General features: G+C 42.1%; 3 protein-coding genes across 5 annotated transcripts in view; 2 read left to right on the top strand and 1 right to left on the bottom strand.

Annotated features, from left to right (window-relative positions):
• Positions 1–1,034: 1,034 nt before the first annotated feature.
• On the top strand, positions 1,035–5,331 carry ppa1a (inorganic pyrophosphatase 1a). The gene is made up of 11 exons (XM_010868415.3): positions 1,035–1,477; positions 1,838–1,902; positions 2,007–2,060; positions 2,334–2,453; positions 2,763–2,849; positions 3,018–3,144; positions 3,635–3,762; positions 4,103–4,188; positions 4,389–4,458; positions 4,714–4,753; positions 4,846–5,331. Exons 1-11 carry the CDS (start codon positions 1,294–1,296, stop codon positions 4,866–4,868), a joined length of 984 nt encoding a protein of 327 aa, XP_010866717.2. The 5' UTR covers positions 1,035–1,293; the 3' UTR covers positions 4,869–5,331.
• A 693-nt stretch (positions 5,332–6,024) lies between these two features.
• Positions 6,025–8,776, top strand: sar1aa (secretion associated, Ras related GTPase 1Aa). Of its 2 annotated transcripts, NM_001310964.1 has the most exon segments (7): positions 6,055–6,138; positions 6,691–6,763; positions 6,859–6,978; positions 7,098–7,163; positions 7,264–7,367; positions 7,873–8,004; positions 8,288–8,775. In NM_001310964.1, coding segments are annotated over 6 exon segments (597 nt in total). In that variant the 5' UTR covers positions 6,055–6,138; positions 6,691–6,705; the 3' UTR covers positions 8,405–8,775.
• A 6,579-nt stretch (positions 8,777–15,355) lies between these two features.
• The window catches only part of LOC105009041 (SPARC (osteonectin), cwcv and kazal like domains proteoglycan 2), a 46,443-nt gene continuing 40,739 nt past the window's right edge, over positions 15,356–21,059 (bottom strand). For both annotated transcript variants that reach the window (XM_010868451.5, XM_010868444.5), the window contains 3 exons: positions 20,261–20,323; positions 17,770–17,907; positions 15,356–17,343 (listed from right to left, as the gene is read on the bottom strand). In XM_010868451.5, coding sequence (XP_010866753.1) covers positions 17,198–17,343; positions 17,770–17,907; positions 20,261–20,323 — 347 coding nt within the window. In that variant the 3' untranslated portion in view covers positions 15,356–17,197. The remainder of the gene's footprint in view (positions 17,344–17,769; positions 17,908–20,260; positions 20,324–21,059) is intronic.

Below are 21,059 nucleotides of genomic sequence, written 5' to 3'. Positions count from 1 at the left end.
CGCAAAGATGTTGTTGATGTGGTCCTCGTGGCACACATTGGCAGTACTTGTGGTGCCGCATGGCCACAGCGTATGGATTTTTCAAACAAGGCTCTATTTTGCTCTCCAACCATTTCTGCGTACATTGCCGTCGTTAATGTGTCGTTAACCGACCCTGCCGTTACTAAATGTATTCGCCCCAACCCACTCCCGGGACGGAAAACTACGGTGCGGTCTAAACGCATGTGAGGCCAATCCAGGCGTGGAATAACCTCACAGTCAACGTTTGACTAAGACAGACACAGATAAACGCAACATAACATAAAAACGCATCAACAACAAAAAAAGTCTAAGAGGCCACGCGCAGGCCCCCACCCACCGCGGGCCCTGGTGCAGCCCTGCACCCCCGATAGCGACGCCAATCGCAGTCGCATGGCCATTGGACTTAGGCTGTTCACGGTTATTGCTTGTTGAAAGGCTCGCAGCAATAAATATCAAAGAGTTTAATCTCTGGAATTTGGATTTTAAACTTTGGATTAAAAAGTTAATTTAGTTGGTAGAAGCTTTTTTTTTATTTTTATTAACCTCATTATAAGGTTCCAGTCTGTGAAGGTGATGCAACTCAAATAACCCTCCCTTTGACCAGAGCCCAGACAGCATATTTCAGGTCGTGTTCACTATGTTCTGCTGGTATTTTAGACTTGTTCCCAGTCAGCCCGTATATTTCTGGTATAAACAAGTGACACCTGGGAGATACGGGGTTAACGTTCATCCCGTGGGGAGAACACTTAAGCGTGGTCTTAATTGGTTTATCTCCAACCACCCATCAGCTCCATCTGTTTTAACACGGTTTTCTGAAATTGTGCTCAAAAAAGCCCTGCGCCGACTAATACTACATGATATAATATACTAACCAACCTACAGTAGGCCTACAGAAGGAGCTGAAGTAAAAAACACTTCCAAAAACTAGGAAGCTTAATAACGTATTAGTATTTAAAATAACCTTATACCTAGTTAACTAAAACAGTGTCAGGGATCAGGGGAATTACTTGGCGGACAATGTGACATGGGGATTAGACATGGCTACCGAGCACCCAACGCTTTTTTTCAAACGCTACATTCACCCAGAGACATAACATTGTGCTATGTATAACATTGCCAGTATTGTGCCAATGAAGATAACGTCGATATGCTGCGTGTCTGCTTTCCCGTCTCGGCTGTTTCGCACACAAATCAAACATGACGCCTCATAGCCTCATCTAGCTCTGCGGGGGATAAGAGGTGAAGTGTGCACGCTGTTTTCGCGCACCCGCAATGTTCTTGACCTGCCAGTTAACCTCTACTAGGAAGATGGGCTTTCTCTTGTCTACTCCTACGGGTAGTTTGCCGTGTAGCAGTTATACGAGGAAGCAAACTGTAGAAAATAGGTCGGTGGACATGAACTTCACCATTGAGGAGAGGGGCAAACCCAACACGGTGGACTACAGAATGTTCTTCAGTAAGTAAATGGCTTTGAATGCAAATGCATCGTTTGTTAACGTGTAAGGAGATAGAGAATTTACATTTCATCGTGGCTTTATGTAATTGTTCAGCAATGAACTAGCTTTACGTTATATAGCTTGACATGTAGAAGGATTGGTTAGATTGATACAATATCGACAATTACAGTATGTCATTTGATTAGCTCCATGTAAATGTGAGTCCACTTTAAGTGTTTGAATGGGAAACAGTCGGTCACATTAATCACCATGCCTTGGTTTTGTATTTTGTCTGAAAGGACTGAACTTAGTACAGGTGCGTGTTTACAGGAGTAGAAGTTATAATGTGGCAGTTCATTCATTATGACGTCTGTCCGCAGAAAATTCGAATGGAAAATACATCTCTCCTTTCCATGACATACCAATTTATGCAGATGAGTCTCAGGTAACCGGTATCTGTCAGCGTCTAAACAACCATCATTTACTTATTTTTTCCCAGTAAAAACCTGGCAAAGTGCCAGTGTTAACCATAACCATTTCCTCCAACAGAATATCTTCCATGCTGTTATTGAGGTACCAAGGTGGACCAATGCAAAGATGGAGGTATTGACTATCTTGGCTTATAGTCCTTTGGAGTGCATAAATACTTATGCACAGGAAATGTACTGTGAATTGTCACAAGTTCCAAAACATTTGCTTTCGCTTTGGCATTTTACGGTATTGTGTGTAGATTGGTGTAACAAAAGATATACGTTTAGCCAATTATAAAGTAAGTCTATAACCCACATGTGGGCCATGTATGACCAATATAACACAGCTAAGGGCTGCATGCATGCACTGGTGACGCAACACGCTTACTGTTCCATGATAATGTAGATTGCCACCAAAGACCCTCTAAATCCACTGAAGCAAGACATCAAAAAGGGTAACCTTCGTTACGTGGCTAACGTGTTTCCACACAGAGGATACATCTGGAACTACGGAGCCATTCCTCAGGCGAGTTGCATCAGTTTATATTGACAGCTTTTTTACTTTCATTCAGTTCGCATCCGTGCATTTGTAGCATTCATTTCAATACGGAAGATGTCTCTGTGCCTTGCTGTGAGTTCCTGAATACTCAACAACGCTTCATAAAGCTCTTTAATGCTTTCTTCAGGGGATATAAATGCTCTATAATGCTTCATGTGGGTGTATAAATGCTCTATAACGCTTCATAAGGGCTCACAAATGCGCAACAATGCTTCATAAGGGTTTACGAATGCTCAATAAGGCCATTGTCAGTTTTTGTGGCGTCTTTGTTCGCAGACGTGGGAGGACCCAGGTCACAAGGACAAAGATACCGAATGCTGTGGTGACAACGACCCCATCGACATCTGTGACATTGGAGACAAGGTGTTGCATCGTACAATAGTGGCAACGTTCTCCGGCTAATATTTATTTTGTGTGACTTCATTTAATGTCTTAAGCACATCGCGGGTTGTGTGGTCGCCTTGTCTCAGGTTGGTGGTCTTGTCATTTAATGACGTCAATCTGTCTGTGTGTTCATTTTTTGTTTTTTAGGTTTGCTCGCGTGGAGAGGTAATCAGAGTGAAGGTGCTGGGGACGCTGGCGTTGATCGACGAAGGCGAAACTGACTGGAAGGTCATCGTCATCAACACGGAGGACCCAGAGGCCAACAGTTTTAACAGTACTATGAGGATCTTTAATACATATAACGTGCTTTTGAAGGGGCAATCTAATAGTATATGGGACACCAGAAGTCACAACGTTGCAGCAGTTCAAGAAAGCTACAGCATTAGATATTGTATTTTAATTACACATCCTTGCTAGATGCCCTTCAAAAGGCTAGCATCCTGTCTGGGTGTTTTCTATACATATCAAGCTTCCTCCCCCTAAACAGGAATAAAGCTGCTGCCCTGGCTTGCTGTGGACTAGAAATAAGCTATTTTGGAAGATTACGTAATGACAAACCAAACTCTACAAAGATGCAGCGTATAATTTATGTGGGTGACCGCCCATATCAAACGGGCTAAAGGTCATTCCGGCTACTGCCAACCCTTCTGATACTTCAGGATGAAACTCGGACAACTTTCAGAGATCCAAAAATACTTAAGAACAGCACAGTAGTAGGTTGTTTGTCTGGCTTACCATGAAATATGTCTATGTGATCACTGCAGATGTCGAAGACGTAAGAAGACTGAAGCCGGGCTACCTGGAAGCTACATTCGAGTGGTTTAAAAAGTACAAAGTGCCTGATGGAAAACCCGAGAACCAGTTTGCATTTAACGGAGAATTCAAAGACAGAGTAAAAACTGAATGTTGACCTCTTTACCTCCTAGGAGGCCAAAAACCAGTGAAATTAGTGAGGCTGTTACGACTGAATCATTTCAGTGAATCGGTCCTGGAGTGTTTTGAGTTATCATTGTCTACCATTGAATATACAATGGATTACTGTTCAACATGTTACTCCAAGGCTGTCACCATGTTACCTGTATGCCAATCATATTAATGCACATGGTAAAGTGTGTCACTGTACAAAGGCACCAGGCAGACATTTCGGACACAGTCCCATTTTCCACTTAGCATAGAGAGTGGTTAACAAGAAGCGTTCAAACAGAGAATCATTTGGCATCATTGTTTTCTAGGACTTTGCTCTTAAGACTGTCAAGGAAACCCATGAGTTTTGGAAGTCGCTGATCTCCAAACAGACCAATGCCGGAGAACTGAACTGGTGAGAGAAGGATCCACGTCTACAGTCTGGAATATGGCCCGTTGTTTAGTTCTTTGTCAGCGATACAGATTATTTGCTACAAAGATAATCAGCAGCATTAAAGACAAGCCGTCGACATGTGCCTGTGTTTCTATCCTGGGATTCTGTCCCTAAATTTAAACTTTCCCTCATGTCTTGTATCTTTTGCAATATGAATTCAGCATGAACACCTGTATTACGGACAGCCCATTCTGCTGCTCTTCTGCTGATGCTAAGGCAGTTGTGGATTCCGTGAGTCCCTTCTACTAATTCAGACCTACATACAATATTGATTTAGTAATTGACAAAGTTGATGTAATAGTAAATGCTTCTGCTTCTAACTTTAGAAATGTAAACTGAAACATTACATTGTTTTTAGGCTGGGTGTCTATATAAGCACTTTGTGAAAACTACTGTTAATAAGGCCTTATAAAATGTAAATCATTGAGTGCTTTAGCTTGTTATTTGCTACATTCTTAAATTGTACTTGGTAATATTGTGTTGTAGGCTTGTGCTTTTGGCCCTGAAGACCCTATTCCAAGTGCAGGTGAGTTATCTTGATTGTTAATCAAAATCTTATTTTCAGTTCTTTAATTTTATCCACAATTTGGAATATTTAATTATACATATTTTTTTCAGTTGATAAATGGTTCTACGTCTGAATAAGATAACAGATCCAGAAATGAAGAGCTGAAGATCGTAACAAATGCTTTCTGAAACAGTGCTGGGCCTGGAATAACACTAACATTGTAAATAGGGATAATAATGACCTCTTTGTAAAACTGCTGTTTGAAGAAATGTTTGGAATATGTTCAGGTGGGATGGAACATTTTGATTGCCTGATGACATCAGCAAGCAGTAAATTGGTGAATTGACCGAAAGAGCGCTCCAAACACACTTAGAACACTCCCAGACAGTCCTAGCTAAATTCTTACTTAAGAAATTTGCTTTGACCAGTTTAACATTACAAACGTTCAGGTAACCAAGATTATTTTATGTTTTGTTTCTCGGGTTCAAATAGGCATACTGAATGTATATCAGTGATACCTTCTTAGGAACGTTGTGTTCTTAACTGTAACTTTAATGTGGTTTGATACTCAAAATAAATTATCAGTCATCACCCTCCTCATTATCTGAGTGATTATTAACTGTCACTATAGAATCTAGTGGTTGTATACCATAATGCGTGCCTTGAAACATGTAGGAAAAGCTGTTTAAACAGGCATGTTGTGAGTGAAGAAGGGCAGCAAAACGTCTAGAAGAGATTTAGGGACAGTAACTGATGCGTTGTTGGTTCAATTCTCCATGCAAACACTGTGAAAAATCTACTGATGTTGAGCATAGCACTTAACTCTAACCACTATCTGGATAATAGGTTTCTGCTAAATAACGTAAGTATATAAATTAAATCATTATTTTTCGTATATTAGCAATCATAGGCTGAAAAGTTTTTGCAAAGAAAGGTTGCTGGTTCTTCTTCCTGTGCTGACAAGGGATGAAAAATGTTCTGTCCCTTAATAGCCAACCCTAATTGCTTCCAGGTCATTGCTATTAATAAGAATCTGTTCTTAGCATACCTGGTAAAATAACAGTGAGAAAAAGGGAGAACATCTTAAATTACCTTTCACTCAGTCCTTCACTTCCAAAAGGAAATGGTGAGAATTGCTAAATGAAATGTATAAATATAATTTATATTGTATAAATAATACAAATGTTTACATTGTACATATAAATGTGTTCATGTAAGAAGTAGGTGAAAGGTGAGCATTATATAGGTAGTGCAATTGGTTTCCCCAAACAGCAGACGGCGCTAGTGCATTATAGGGTGGTTATGTAGGTCCCGAAGTCACGTTGAAGAAGAATACAATCAGCTGTTCGGTTCTAGAATCCAAGTGAGAATCTACATAAAGCTGTCATTGTCGAAAAGAAGAGGTAAGATTTGACAGCAATATTCTGTAATTTATATAGTTACGTAACATTACTTATATTCTGTCATAATTTTCTTTCGAAGAGCTGTCTATCTCCCCGGTCCACACGAGGCCAAGATTTTAGCTAGTAGGCTAAGCTCTTACTAGCCACGTAGCCCTATGTTAGCTAAGTTAGACAGATATATCAGGTGGCGCAAAATATCTGTTAACTAGCTTGTTGACAAATTTGAAGGTAAGTAGTAACATGAGTTCGTGAATGTCCGTATAAAAATATCAAAATCAAACGTGTTGTGAAACTGAAAACGCCATTGATCCCATTAAACAAGTTTATCCAGTTTTACGAGTTGTGTGGTAGTATAACGGAGTTATTTACGTTGTGGTCATTCTAGTCAATTTAAAATGTTTTGGATGGGTCAGAATCGAAGATCAAAGAGGTACGTTTTGGGTCAAGCTGTTTTTGTCACCTGTGTTGTGATGAAGACCGCTGGTTCGAGCCCGCAACGCGGGGCAGGGAGGAAGATGTACTAACACATTTCCTAATTGCCTTCTTTCTTAGGTAAAGACCACCGACATGTCATTCGTCTTCGATTGGATCTATAGAGGCTTTAGTGGTGTGCTTCAGTTTTTAGGTAAAAAAATCTCTAACCCTAACTTCTCCATATGGGCTTGTTACTCTGTGTTGTCTCCCCACACAACTCAAAAGTAAAATGTCAATGTTTCCCAGGGCTGTACAAAAAGTCTGGGAAGCTGGTATTCCTGGGACTGGATAATGCTGGTAAAACAACGCTTCTGCACATGCTGAAAGATGACAGACTGGGACAGCATGTGCCCACGTTGCATCCAAGTAAGCAGCACCTTTTCCAAGTACATTATTGGCTTGTTTTATGTTTGTGATGCAGCTTCAGTGTTAAAGGACACGTGAGGGGGTCAGTGAGTCATTGTAGGCTTTGTTTCATCCTGAAGCATCAGAGGAGTTGACAATAGCTGGAATGACTTTCACCACGTTTGATCTGGGCGGTCATGTACAAGGTGAGACCAGGACCTAGATAGGTTGTTCACTGAATCTTTCCAGAGTTTGATTTGAGTGTTGGTCATGTTCCAAAATAATTTCCTGCATCTTGTTTCACAGCAAGACGAGTTTGGAAAAACTACCTGCCGGCAATAAATGGAGTTGTCTTTCTGGTCGACTGCGCTGATCATGACCGCCTTACAGAATCGAAGATCGAACTTGATGTACGTCACTTCTTTTGCCCACAGTTTATCTAATTGATCAGCGTAGTCTATAAACAATGGACCCACCACAGCGGTGGCACAGTGGTCTAAGGCTCTGTTATACCACCAAGCTGACCACCACAGTCTAGATTCAAGCCTTGCTTGCCGAGACGCTACATGCCAATGCTAGTTGTCCAGGATTACCTGAGGAATCAGGCGATGTAGCTTCAGTGGGGAAGACGGATGGAATGAGGCAGGGCTCCGAGGCAGGGCTCCGAGGCAGGGCTCCGAGGCAGGGCTCCGAGGCAGGGCTCCGAGGCAGGGCTCTGAGGCAGGGCAGCAGATAGTTAAATATGACAATATGGTTTAACTGAAAATTGGAAAGAAATTGCATTTAAAGAAAACCCAAAGGCAACCTAGATACACAGGAGAAGCCATCGCTCTGGATTAGTCTAGGACTCAATACAAACATTGAGACCGTATAATTTCGATCTCATTACTGAACCTGTGTATGTGTGTGCTCAAGGCTCTGTTAGCAGACGAGACCATCCTCACTGTGCCTGTGTTGGTGTTGGGGAACAAGATCGACCGTCCCGAAGCCATCAGTGAGGGTGGACTGAGAGGGGCGTTTGCTTTGGACGGTCAATGCACTGGAAAGGTATCTTAAGCACCCTAAAGATGGAAGCATGAAAGGTTCCTGGTACAGCATTTTGAATGTCACCTGCTGCCATTGTGCCCTTGAGCAAGGCACTTTACCCCCCCCCCCCCTCCAAACACTGCGTGTGTGGGTCTGTATACACTTGCTTAACTGAAGGATGCTTGTATGTATTGTAACAGAAACGTGTATGATCGCCTGTGGCCTTTCATACGCTGATGTATGTTCTTTAGGCTTTGGCGGCGCAATCAATATAATGGCGTCTGACCTTGTCTGTCTTGTCCAGGGTAATGTGTCCTTGAAGGAGCTACAGGTAAGACCTCTGGAGGTTTTCATGTGCAGTGTACTGAAGAAACAAGGCTACGGAGACGGCTTCCGGTGGCTGTCGCAATATATCGACTGATAGCTGGACCCCCGGGCAGTGGTTCCTGGTCTTCAACGGGACCGTCTTTCTGAGGAGGGGAAGTACAAATCCGGGGAAGAAGAAAATAGATCGTCCTTAAAATTGTTCTCTATAAAAAGCTGTGATGCTCCCAATTGTCAATTGATCGGTTCTCTGAAAATGGTGGGGGCGTATATAATTAGGTTTTTACTCGTTGATTTCCGAGTTAATTTGTCTGTTTTAAAGGTTTCTATCTATGCAAACTTTTAAAAGTTGTTTGTGTGGAATTTAAGGTCATGAGATCAAGTGTTATGTAAGTCCATTAATTAAGTGGAATGTCAACACATTGTTCATCATGTGATTTGAGTATCCAATTATATCCATCAGATTTGATACCGTCTGTTCAATTCAAGGTACATTAGAGGATGTGTAACAGTTTTAAGTTAAGTAAACATTTCCGTTGTTCGGGGCTGATTACGGACTTGGTAGTTGGACATAGAAATAGAACAGAATAGATTCGGAATGATTGTGAGAATACACTGAATGTGAATGATAATCGTACAATGCTTGTTTCTATTGTATGTAGCAGTCCCGCCTAAAACTAAGGTGTCATACGATGGAAGGAGAATGGATCGAGGGGGCGTGCCCCCAGACCCAATGCTTTTAATAGGTTCCTGCAATCGTTCGTGTAATGTTCAAGGTCTGGGCCCGTTTGACGCGATTTCCTCCATTCATTCAGTGCACTGAAAAATATAATTTTCATGGAATGTCCTTTACCGTCACTGTGGGGAAACCTTTATGACTTCTTCAAGGAAAAATGTCAAAAAGGTGTTGTAGAGAACTGTTTTTACTTGTTACTCAAAGAACCATATGAAAAACCTACCCACTCAAACATCTAACCTAAAATGTTCTTCAAATGGTTCTCCAAGCAACGGTCAGAAATGAAGAACTCCTACAGTATAGAACCCTTGAATAACCTTTTTTCTTCCTGGAGTTTACTAAATAAGGGAATGATGACATTTCTTTGCGCAGCCATAAAGTATCAGTCGTAGTGTATTAGCTCACCCAGCTCTGGCCTTTACTGCACCCAGCCAAAGACGTATGCAAACTCGCCGGTGACTTCTGGATGTTTACCAATAATAGACGTTTGGGGAGAAACGATTCTGCGGGCGGTGTCATGTTTATTTTCCTGTATAACTAACGGGTGACCATCAGTGTCATGATGCAAAGAGACCGTCCAGAACGAGACTTTTGTTGTCGTTGTCATGGGGCATGAAGCAATAAAGTGGAGCGGCCGTTAGCCGCCACTACAAAGATAAAACATATGCTTCTCTTAACACCACATTGGCATTTGTAGTAAGTGTATATTTAGGGCCCCAATCAATCAAATCTGTTTAAAAAATTGTAATTGCACGCTTGGATTTATGTACTCAAGGAAACACCAGATAGCCTGGGCACCAGTTTGAATAGGGCCTTTGGTCCCTTTGAATAGGGCCTTTGGTCGTTGCTGGCTGCAGGTTCCAGGCGTGCATCATGTTCTTTTGGCACCAGACGAACCAAAACGCGCTGAAATGGGGAGGAACTTCCCTAATATGAACATGAGCCAGATATTGTTGGGCCTATTAGTAAATGATCTTTGCCATTCTGAGCCTCACTTCTTGCTAACATTGTCTTAATGTCACAGACAAATTTGATTTAATCTGTAAAGACCATAATTGAATTGTTTTTGGTTATTTATTACAAGCATTAGCAACCATGCAATATTGTCTGATGGTTTATATAGAGGCAACCTGAATCAGCCTTGTGTTGATCAAATTGATGTCCCATTCGCTGTGTGTGTGTGTGTGTGTGTGTGTGTGTCATTGTAGAAATTATTTATATTGTACATGATATGAAGCATTGGCTGTTTGATTCAAACAAGTCTAGGCTTGAAATGCTGCTGGTACTTTTTGACTATCTGACCGCAATGATATGAGAGTACCTCTGGATCTGGATCTCTTGAAATGACAGCCTTTATAACCCTGTATACCAATGCTGAACTACCAGTAATGCTTCTGTATTAATTGTAAATAATGTAAATTGTTTATTTCTTTGTATAGTACTTATCCTTGGAGCCCAGCTTGTCTTGTAGTTCTGTGTCCCAATTTATGGCATGTTATTCCATGAATAGTGCATTACCTTTGACCAGAAGGTCATAACTAGTATAATAGGGAATCCACAAAGGCACCCCTACCCAGGTACAGGCCCTACTCACAAGTACTGCAGTATGTAGGGATTAGGGTGCCATTTTGGAGGCTGGCATACTACAACTAGAAGTATTGAAGATGACTCTGTGAGCGTGTTAAATGTGATAAATATTTTTAACAATCAAATCAGGTGTTGCGTCTTGTTGTAATTCATTTGGACGTATTGGAGATGCTCCGTATCTGCAGGTTGAATCAAAGACATTAACATTATTTTTGCTTGGAGCATATTTATTAAATACAACATCCTCAAGATGTAACATTTGACGCAGGGCCGTTACTCGGTTTTGAAAGACTCTGCCGTGCATCAAAGCAGGTCTCGACCCACTTCTAGAGGGCTGATATGAGAAAATAGTTGATTATGCAGTTTCCCTCCTAAAATGCACTCTTCTGTATATAGTGCTCCCCACAAGCCCTAGTACAAAGTAGTGCACTGTAAAGGAAACAGGATTCTGTTTGGGACACAGTGAAGCTGGCAAAAAGCTACTTGGGGCCTGTAGGCCTACATTATTTAGCTGCTCGTGGAGTGGCATTCACTTATGTTGTCACTCCACGGGCAGAACAGTGGCCTGACATCATACGTAATATCCACCAGAGAGGAGATCGAAGGGGATGATGCGCCTTGGTTAGGGGTCTTACGTTGTTTCCACTGGAGTCTTGAGCTGATAAATGCTGAACACAGCTGTTGAGACCACTCAGCCCAGGTTGAAATGTCAAGAGTGCTGTTTCGTCTCCTGCCATTGGGAGGCAGTGTAGGACTAATGTTCAAGTGAATTAAATAATGGGCTCAATTCAATCGAACCTGCATTGCAGTATTTATACATTAGTTCCTTTTTTTTTTCTCTCAGATGGCCAAATTACCTCACTTGTCAGGGGTACTGTATGAAGACTTACAACTACTACCAGACTGGCCTTACTGTTTAAAACCTACATCTGCTACCAGACTGGCCTTACTGTAGAAAGCCTACAACTACTACCAGACTGGTCTTAGTGTTTAAAACCTACAACTACTACCAGACTGGTCTTACAGTAGAAAACCTACAACTACTACGAGACTGGTTTTGGTTTCTGTATATAACCTACAACTACCAGACTGGTCTTGCTGTATAAAACCTACAATTCCTACCAGGTGGGTCTTGGTCCTGTATAAAACCTATAACTACAAACCTGTTTCCATAAAATTTGGGACGTTGCATGAAATACAAATAAAAACAAAATGCAATGATGTGCAAATCATTTGTCCATATATTTAATTGAAAGATGGTACAAAAACAACATACTAAATGTTGAAACTGAGAAATTTTATTTTTTGGGGGGGAAATACATGCCCATTTAGAATTTGATGCCAGTAACACATTTAAAAAAAGGTGGGGATGGGCATGTTTACCCCTGTGTAGCATCTCTTATTTTAAATTATAGGCTACTCTGTAAGCATTTGGGAGCTGAGGAGACCAATAGATGTAGCTTTGAAAGCGAAATGTTTTCCTATTCTTGCTTGATATAGGATTTCAGCTGCTCAACAGTTCGGGGTGTCCTTTGTCATATTTGTCGTTTCATAATGTGCCAAACATCTTCAATGGGTGACAGGTCTGGACTGCAAGCAGGCTCTTTTACTACAGACTATTTTACTACAGAGCCATGCTCTAGTAATACATGCAGAACGTGGTTCGGCATTGTCTTGCTGAAATAAGCAAGGCCTTCCCTGAAAAAGACATTGTCTGTATGGAAGCATACAGTATGTTGCTCCAAAACCTGTATTGGTTCAGCATTGACGGTGCCTTCACATGTGAAGAAGTCAGCCATGCCATGCACACTAATGCACCCCCTTACAATCCCGCACGCGATCTTTTGAAATGTGCGCTGATAAGAAACCAGATGGTCCCTCTCCTCTTTAGCCTGGAGGACGTAGTATCCATGATTCCCAAAAATAATTTTGATTCGTCAGACCCGAGGACAGTTTTCCACTTCACCACAGTCCATCTTAAATGAGGTCAGGTCCAGAGAAAGCGGCAGCGTTTCTGGATCTTGTATAGATATGGTTTCTTCTTTGCATGGCAGTTTTAACTAGCATTTGCGGATGCAGCGATCGTACTGGGTTCACAGAAAGATTTTCGGCAGTGTTCCTGAGTCCATGCAGTGATTTCCACTATAGAATCGTGTCATCCAGGATTGCTTTTCGGCCTTGTCCGTTGCGTTTCTCCGGATTCTCTGAATCTTTTAATGATATTATGTTATGTAGATTGAGATGCCTAAACACTTTGAGATTTTACACTGAGGAACTTTAGTCTTACATTGTTGCACTATTTGCCTGCACAGTCTTTCATGGAGTGATGAACCCCTCCCCAGAGATGGGCAAAGATACATCAAAATGTATTTTAAAATAAGATACCAAATACCTTAATTTTAAGCATATTAAAATAAACTATAAAATACATGGTGTGGCTGCTATATCAAAATAAAGTACTGTATTTTAGTATTTTCAAAATTCTAAAAATACTTTTACAAAGGAGCATGAAATCACTTTGCAAACCTTCCATCTATTGGCCTATTTGATTAATCCCATCACCAGTACACTGACTCAGTTGATTTCATCTATCAGTCTATTTGATCCATCCCTTCACCAGTACACTGACTCTGTTGATTAAGCCGACAATGTTTGATAGCAACAGCTTTCTCTGACTAAATCTAGAGTAATGCGATAAATCTGACATATGCAACCAGTTGACAGATCAAATATTCACATATTCCTGTGATCACCCAGATGAAGGTTAGTTTTAAAGTAACCAACAGTTTAATGTTTAACTGTTTTCTAATGATTCATAACTGTATCTTAATTTAGTTACTTGTGTTTGGTAATGAAGTGCCTACTCTGCATCAGCGACACTGACTCAAGCAAGTCGACTCATAAGAATACAACTGATAGCACCTTTATTCATAACAACTAGTTTCTAAGTAATTAATCGTTTGTTAATTATAAATATAATAATAAATTGTGTCAGGCAATCATTCATGCAATGGTATGCAAATGCATGATCTACTAAACAGCTACTTCAATTAGAGTACAATCTCGTACCCTATCTCGTATCTTAGTGCACAACCGAAGATAACGTAACGTAAATGTGAATGCTGCAACTCGGGTCAAATAGTTACGTAAAATGGTAAACAATTTAGCCTAGGTTACACAAACGAACACCAAAACTGAATACGAACAGTTAAAAAGTGTAGCAATGTATGCTAATAATCGATGGAAAGCTGGCAACCAGATGTTTCTCACCTTGACATGCTTTGGGTATCGATTAATTTTCCGTTCTGACCTAACAAGTCTCGGCAAATTACCAATCAGAAGTTGCACGTTTATGATGTCATCATGTAGACTCGCAAAGTATTTTACAGCGTTTTTAAGCTACGAAACACTAAACTATTTTGATACAAAATATGAAGCCATTTTCATCAACCCTATCAAATACAAATGACAAAATCCTATTTTGTATTTTAAATACATGTATCATAAATACCGCCCATCCCTGCCCCTCCCGATCTTTACTTCTGAAAGACTCCTCTCTTTTAATACCCAATCATGTTACTGACCTGTTGCCAATTAACCTAATTAGTTGTGAGATGCTCCATCAGGTTTGTTTTTTTAGCGTTACACTCCTTTTCCAGTCTTTGGATGCCCATGACCCAACTCTTTTGAAACGTGTTACTGGCATCAAATTCCAAGTGGGCATATATCTTTCAAGAAACAATAACATTTCTCAGTTTCAACATTTGATAAGTTGTCTTTGTACCATTTTCTATTGATTATAGGGTTTAAATGACATGCACATCTTTGTATTCTGTTTTTATTTCCATTTTAGATAGCATCCCCATTTTTTTGGAAACAGGATTGTTCTACCAGACTGGTCTTACTGTTTAAAACATACAACTACTACCAGACTGGTCTTACTGTATAAAACCTACAACTACTACCAGACTGATCTTACAGTATAAAGCCTACAACTACTACCAGACTGATCTTACTGTATAAAACCTACAACTACTACCAGACTGGTCTTACTGTATAAAACCTACAGCTACTACCAGACTGGTCTTACTGTATAAAACCTACAACTACTACCAGACTGGTCTTACTGTATAAAACCTACAGCTACTACCAGACTGATCTTACTGTATCAAACCTACAACTACTACCAGACTGGTCTTACTGTTTAAAACATACAACTACTACCAGACTGGTCTTACTGTATAAAACCTACAACTACTACCAGACTGGTCTTACTGTATAAAACCTACAACTACTACCAGACTGGTCTTGCTGTATAAAACCTACAACTACTACCAGACTGGTCTTACTGTATAAAACCTACAACTACTACCAGACTGAAATCCCATCTCCATAATGAGTTTAAGATAAACTTAAATCTGAGGTAACAGAGTGTTTACACTGTCATGAATACACTGCTGTATCTTTTATCCTTTATCCAACCAAAAGTAAAAAAAAAAAAAAAAAGATTACAATATTTACCTCGCAAGTTAATAACTAAAACCGCAGCAGAGAAGTTTTTACATGTAGTTATATTTTGGTATTTTATTATTTTAGACCAGATATTAGGAATCAGAGGGAGACAGAGGAGGACCCAGACAGCTAAGCCGGGGCTTAACCCCCAACCCCCCCCCCCCCCCCCCGTCACCAGGGGAACCACCAGTCAAGGGTGGAAGAGAAAATGCGCCATGTTTGGGGCCCAAAGCCTTTAATAGTAAAGTGTGCAGCCTAGGAGAAGTACATTCTTGTTCACTACAGCATGCAATACTAAAACCAACCGTCGACCCCACGGATGTTGGCATAGCAACAAATGGCAGCAATATACTCAGAGGAGAAAGAAAAAAATCTAACATTAAGAATTCAAATATACACACACACACACACACACACACACACACAAACAAAGATATTCAAATAACATACACATTGTTTTTATAAACACAAAAATACAGATTCAAGTAGCATCCTAAGAATAGAACATCAACTGGCACATTCTCTGAAGTGATTTTTGCAGGTAAGTGAGTGGGCCTGTCCCAAATGGCACACTATTCCCTTTATAGTACGCTACTTTTGACCTGAGCTATATGGGCCCTGGATGAAAGTAGTGCACTACGTAGTGAGCAGGGTGGTACTTGGTGGTGTTTGTTGATGGGAAAGTATACATTCTACAAGTTCTGAGTTAATAACACGATTGGTGACGTCTCATAGCCGTGTCGTAACAGGTAATAGCAGTCATTGTGTCTGTGTCTACCGAGTTTCACGGTTCAGACTGTCCGGAGTCATCAGTCAGTATACCTTAAGCAAATAAAGCAGCGCAAAACCTTCCCTGTACTTTGACCATAATGCGTGAAACACCTTGATTTTGTCTAACTACCCAACAAGGAACATTACTTTGACACAATCCATCAAAGTAAGAAAGATGCTTCATGAGAAACTGTTAAAGAGGAAATAATGTCTGTCAGTAGTGGAATCGGCCCGAAAGAAAGAAAAGACACAGACTCCGCACCCCAAACAGCTCCCTATTGACCTGTGGAGCTGCAGGAGCCCTGATCCAATGTAGGGCACCAAATAGGAACCAGGGTGTCATTTGGGATGCTGCTTGTCTTTCTGTCTGGCTCTGTAGATCATTGCTACAGGATTTATATATATATATATATATATATATATATATATATATATGTGTGTGTGTAAATATATATATATATATATATATATATATACACACACACATATACAGCAACTCTGATTTTGCCACCATAACCACGTAAATATTGAACCATTTCCCAGTTTGAGCTAACCGGTCATTGAAATATTCAAGCAATTGATCACAATGTGAAATGAATATATGATACAGATCTAACAGCTGGACATGTTCTTCGATGACGGTTATCTAGGTTGTTGCTGTAGGTCAGGGGTATTCAACTCTGACCCTCCAATCCAGTGCCACTCCATTGTTTCATTGCAACCCGCTAATCAGGGACTTATATAGACCTGAGACACCAGCTGGGTGCAATTGAAAACAAGGCAAACAAAAGACCAGCACGGTCCGCACCTGGTAGGGTCAAAGTTGAATACCCCTGCGTAGGTGCTGTTCTTCAGGACAGCAGAAACGGAAAGTTCTCTTGCTCACAAAACGTAAAAGAACGAAGCTATACACATATTTAAGACAAAAACTGGTCATCTCACCACTGTCCCCGGACGGTTAACCCCCACTACCCCCAACTCCCCGGCCCCACAGAGGATAGATTTCCGTGCCCCAACCCCAAAATCCCCAAAATCTTTTGCTGCCAGGGGAAAGAGAGGCTGAGTCCGAACGGCTCCTTGTCCCCTATTTAGTGCTCTAGTTCTGACCAGGACATATGAGCGTCCTTACATGGGCCAAGCTCTTGGTGATCAGATTGGGCCTTCGGTTGACAGGCGGGCACTGTAGGGAACAGAGTGCAGTTCAGGACACAGTCTCAGCCGTCATCCCTGTAGCTGTAGGACAATGGATCCGTCTTGACCAGGTTCCTCGTCGGGGGTTCAGCTCTACCAGATGTATCCCCCGTCGTCTGCCTCCCCCTCCTCTTCCTCCTCCTCCTCCGCCTCTTCCCCGTTGTCCTCCGTCTCCTTCTCCTCTTCATCCTCCCATCCCACGCCACTGCCAAAATCTCCCGAATATCCAATCAGGTCATCTGGAACGAGGGATGAAAAGAAGTGAGCGTTTCTCTGTTAGTTCCTATGATTTCGTGGGGCATAGGTTAGAAGAGGTACGTACTGTCTCTCCTTTTCCATTCAAATAATTCAAGGCTACGAAACAAATTGTTATGCATTGTTTTATTTGAACTATCCCTTTAAAACTGATTATATTGCACTTTCCCATCCTGCTGTGCTGGTCTTTTCAGTGCAGAGAGATGTCTACAGGGTTTGGTTTATTTATGGTCATTACCGGAGCAAAAGCCTGATCACTACTGATCATACTGTACGGCCAACAGCGCTGCATATTTCCAGAAGTCCTGGCAAGAAGACCAGGACTTTGGTAGTTTTGGCAAAGCAACTGGAGTTCTGTAACGCCAGTTACCACCCAAAAGCCCTCTCCGACCGGCGCCTTCCGCCCTCACCGCAGTCGGGGTGTCCATGGATACGGGAGCCCGTCACCTCTCCGCCGTGCTGCTCGACGCACCAACACTCTCCGCGGCCCTGATCGCACTGCAGCCTCCGGTAGTAGCCGTCTTCATCACAGCTGGGGACGTACATGCCTGGAAAACACGCACACCGTGTCGTCGTTAAATATTCATGTCCTGCGCGGCGGTGCCCTCTCAAAGCTGACTCTCAGCGAGGGAAGAGAATGAGTGGTGCAGAAAGGGGAAACGTCATCGCAGCTCATGGACCCGTGCTTAGACTCGGTCGGGAATGAAGGATGGAGTGGGGGGGGGGGGGGGGAGAATTGAGAGGGAGAAGGGTGAGAAAAAACACAAGGGGGGACAAAAACCGAGCAAGGGGGGTGTGGAGAGAAAGGCAGACAAAGATGAAGAGGGATCCTGTTTCATTGAACCAAGCCAAGGTTTATTCAAGATTTATCCATCAATGTATTCACCCATTTCTCTCTATGCTTTGAGAGTGTCATGTTAAAATGGGTGTCAGGCCAGTGGCATATCCTTTCTGTTTCAGCCTTCTCCCATCAGGCCAACTGTCAACTCCAACCGCCACTTCACATAAATACTGTAGCGAGGTGATTTCACGAACGGCCACAAAACAACAGATCATACGAGGACCGCGACACTGAGGCCCGACGCGGGAACTAACTTTGTGGTTTCTGAAAAGAAGTCGAGTTGAAAAAAGCGTTCTAAATGTTTAAAGCAGCCTGTTTTTGAATTGTTTTCTCTTCGTCCTCAGTTGGCATCGATGCTGCACACATATTACATTCTTTGCCTTGGGAATCCTTTTACAGAGAGTGAAGCAAAACCACAGCCTTGGCCTGTTTTCAGCTGGGTTCCTCGTCCTCGGTTGGCACCCAAACTGACAGGCCTGTGAGCCAAGACGTAAGAAGGAGAGAAGAGTGTTCAGCTTTCCTATCCATTTACTTCTAGCTGCCATAACGCTTTCTACGCCTTTAGATGTTCCATTTCTCTCTCTCTTTCTCTCTCTCTTTCTCTCTCACTCTCTCTTTTTCTCTCTCACTCTCTTTCTCTCTAGGGGCTACTTTCTTCGCCTTAACTTGCAGAAACTGAACCAGCGTCTGGTCTTGTGCTCTCCCCTCTGCCTCGGTCTTCTCCTCTGCTGGTCTTTGCCTTTGGTATTCCTGTGCCCGTTGTGGGCGAACGGTACTCACCGCAGCACTGCTCTTTAATCCCCAGCCAGATTAGGCCCTAATCCCAGCTGCGTGTTTGTGATCTGTTTAATGAGCATCCTGCTGCCGTTGGCACCTCATTTCACAACTACACACACGCAAGTACACACAAACACAAGGCACGACACACTTGTTAAGCTCCAGGCACCTTGATCCAAGCCTCGGCACATTTAACACGCCGGCAGCAACAGTAGCTTACACCGCCTACGCTGGGACAGGCTGAAGAGGAGATCCGTGGGAAGATGTCCTACACAAACACCGTTTATTCATTAAACATATGCCCGCCGAAACATAAGTAGCCTATTCCGATGCACGCGTTCTTGGCAAAGGTGCCGACATGTTCTTCATAGGAAACAACATACAGTATAAGTGGAAAGTCTTCCAGTTACTACCCGAGACACAGATGCCAATGTATTTTCCTTTCTGTCCGTGTCCCAGATGGGTCCCTGTGGATGCACTGCTCTGGACGGGAGACCAGTTCATTCCGTACACCCATCCAGTTCCGGGTCAGACTCTCCTTCGCCTGCAGAGGTGTCTGAATTCCTCTGGGCACGGACTGGGTGTCACAAAGACTTCGACGTGGATGTCGGTGTGTGTGCTGACGCAGTGGCACTCTGAGGATGATTTGGGTCCCAGGGATCCCGCAGGCTACTGCAGAACTACTGGGGTCCCTGGGACCATTCTGAAACACTGTGACACGGCTTGCTTCCCCACAGGAAGTTGCCGGTTTGTGGCTTGCCTAGGAGCTTGCATAATTCTTGGCATCATCCTTCAAAGCTTATCACCGGCATGCTGTTTTCACCCAGAGGTGACAGTTGTTTTTTTGTGTTTTTATTTCAACTCTAGACCCGGGGGAGTCAGCTCTGACTGGAGCTTGCTGGCTTTCTTTTCTACCTCATCATTAATTGCAAACACCTGTTTTCTCAGGTCTAAAGACGTCTGTTGAATTGGAGTTGCACTGAAGAAAGAAAGAAAAAATGTGAACTGGCCTCAAGGTCCAGAGTTGAATTTGAAGGCTCCAGACAATGTTGCAAGCTCATGAGAAACTTGAACCGCCGAGCCTGGCGCCAACAATCGTACGATGAACCGAATCACTTAGTTCGGATTGCCCCGTACAGCCACATGGCTTACTGTCTGTAGGAGTCATCCACTTCTGTCAAACTACTGAACTGGAACGTGTGCTCTGGTCGAAAGCACTAAATCTGGAGTAGGACATCATTTTTGGATGGACATGTTTTCCCTGTTGTAAGGTGGACACTTACCAGGCTTCTTCTTGGCCCCCTCTTGAACCTGGATCCTCTCAAGTTCAGCCAGGCAAGGAGGCTCTAAGACCAGAGAAAGCAGATTCAAACTGTTTTTTAACTGTTCTATTGGATCTGTTCTACTTCAGCCGTTGTGCTTAAACTGTAATTTCAGTCAATCCTTTTCTGTGTTTTTCATTGTGGGCTTTTCTCATGTATTGATTTATTATATAAATCAGATGTTATTCCTTTAATCTCTTATTAACTGCCTTCTACGGGTGAGTAAATAAAAGAAGCATCATTCATTACCATGGAGGGTGAGCCTTTGAGACAGAGAACAGATTTCTCTACGATTTCTCAAGATTTTTGCACACATTCTGAGACACAATCAGAGGTTGTTACAAGTGAGACTCAAGTCTGCAGTTTACTATCAGACCAACCTTGTAGATATGTGTGTTTTAAATGTGTTATAATGGGGTTATAAAAGTGTTATGCATCAGCTACTTCCAATTACTGAAGAAATGGTGTAGGAACTAAGTTAAGAGTGAACTGGGCTGAACGCATTAACGTGAGACTATAAGCTATCACATTTGATTGACCGTTCAACGTATGCAATAATACTGATAATGATTTTAATAATAACTGAGGTGAGTAATATAGTATAGAAACCTTAGCTTAACACATAAACATTCATTTATATACTACATTTCCACGTCGAGGAAAAGATCTGCGTCATAGAAATTCAAAGGGGGGATCCGTTAAACTGTAAACCAACTTACTGAATAATAGATAAACAGATCAATGTAATCTCTCCATGCCA

This window comes from Esox lucius, chromosome 6 (assembly GCF_011004845.1).
Source record: "Esox lucius isolate fEsoLuc1 chromosome 6, fEsoLuc1.pri, whole genome shotgun sequence".
Classification (NCBI taxonomy): Eukaryota; Metazoa; Chordata; class Actinopteri; order Esociformes; family Esocidae; genus Esox; species Esox lucius.
This window is presented reverse-complemented; position numbering and strand designations above follow the sequence as displayed.

Bases quoted from the DNA above. Each gene is read 5' to 3' on its own strand.
- ppa1a (XM_010868415.3), top strand. From the start codon at position 1,294: ATGTTCTTGACCTGCCAGTTAACCTCTACTAGGAAGATGGGCTTTCTC. The intron at 1,903-2,006 runs GTAACCGGTATC...TTCCTCCAACAG, and splicing joins TTTATGCAGATGAGTCTCAG to AATATCTTCCATGCTGTTAT. The intron at 4,189-4,388 runs GTGAGAGAAGGA...ATATGAATTCAG, and splicing joins AATGCCGGAGAACTGAACTG to CATGAACACCTGTATTACGG.
- sar1aa (XM_010868434.3), top strand. From the start codon at position 6,706: ATGTCATTCGTCTTCGATTGGATCTATAGAGGCTTTAGTGGTGTGCTT. The intron at 6,979-7,263 runs GTAAGCAGCACC...CTTGTTTCACAG, and splicing joins TGTGCCCACGTTGCATCCAA to CAAGACGAGTTTGGAAAAAC. The intron at 8,005-8,287 runs GTATCTTAAGCA...TGTCTTGTCCAG, and splicing joins ACGGTCAATGCACTGGAAAG to GGTAATGTGTCCTTGAAGGA.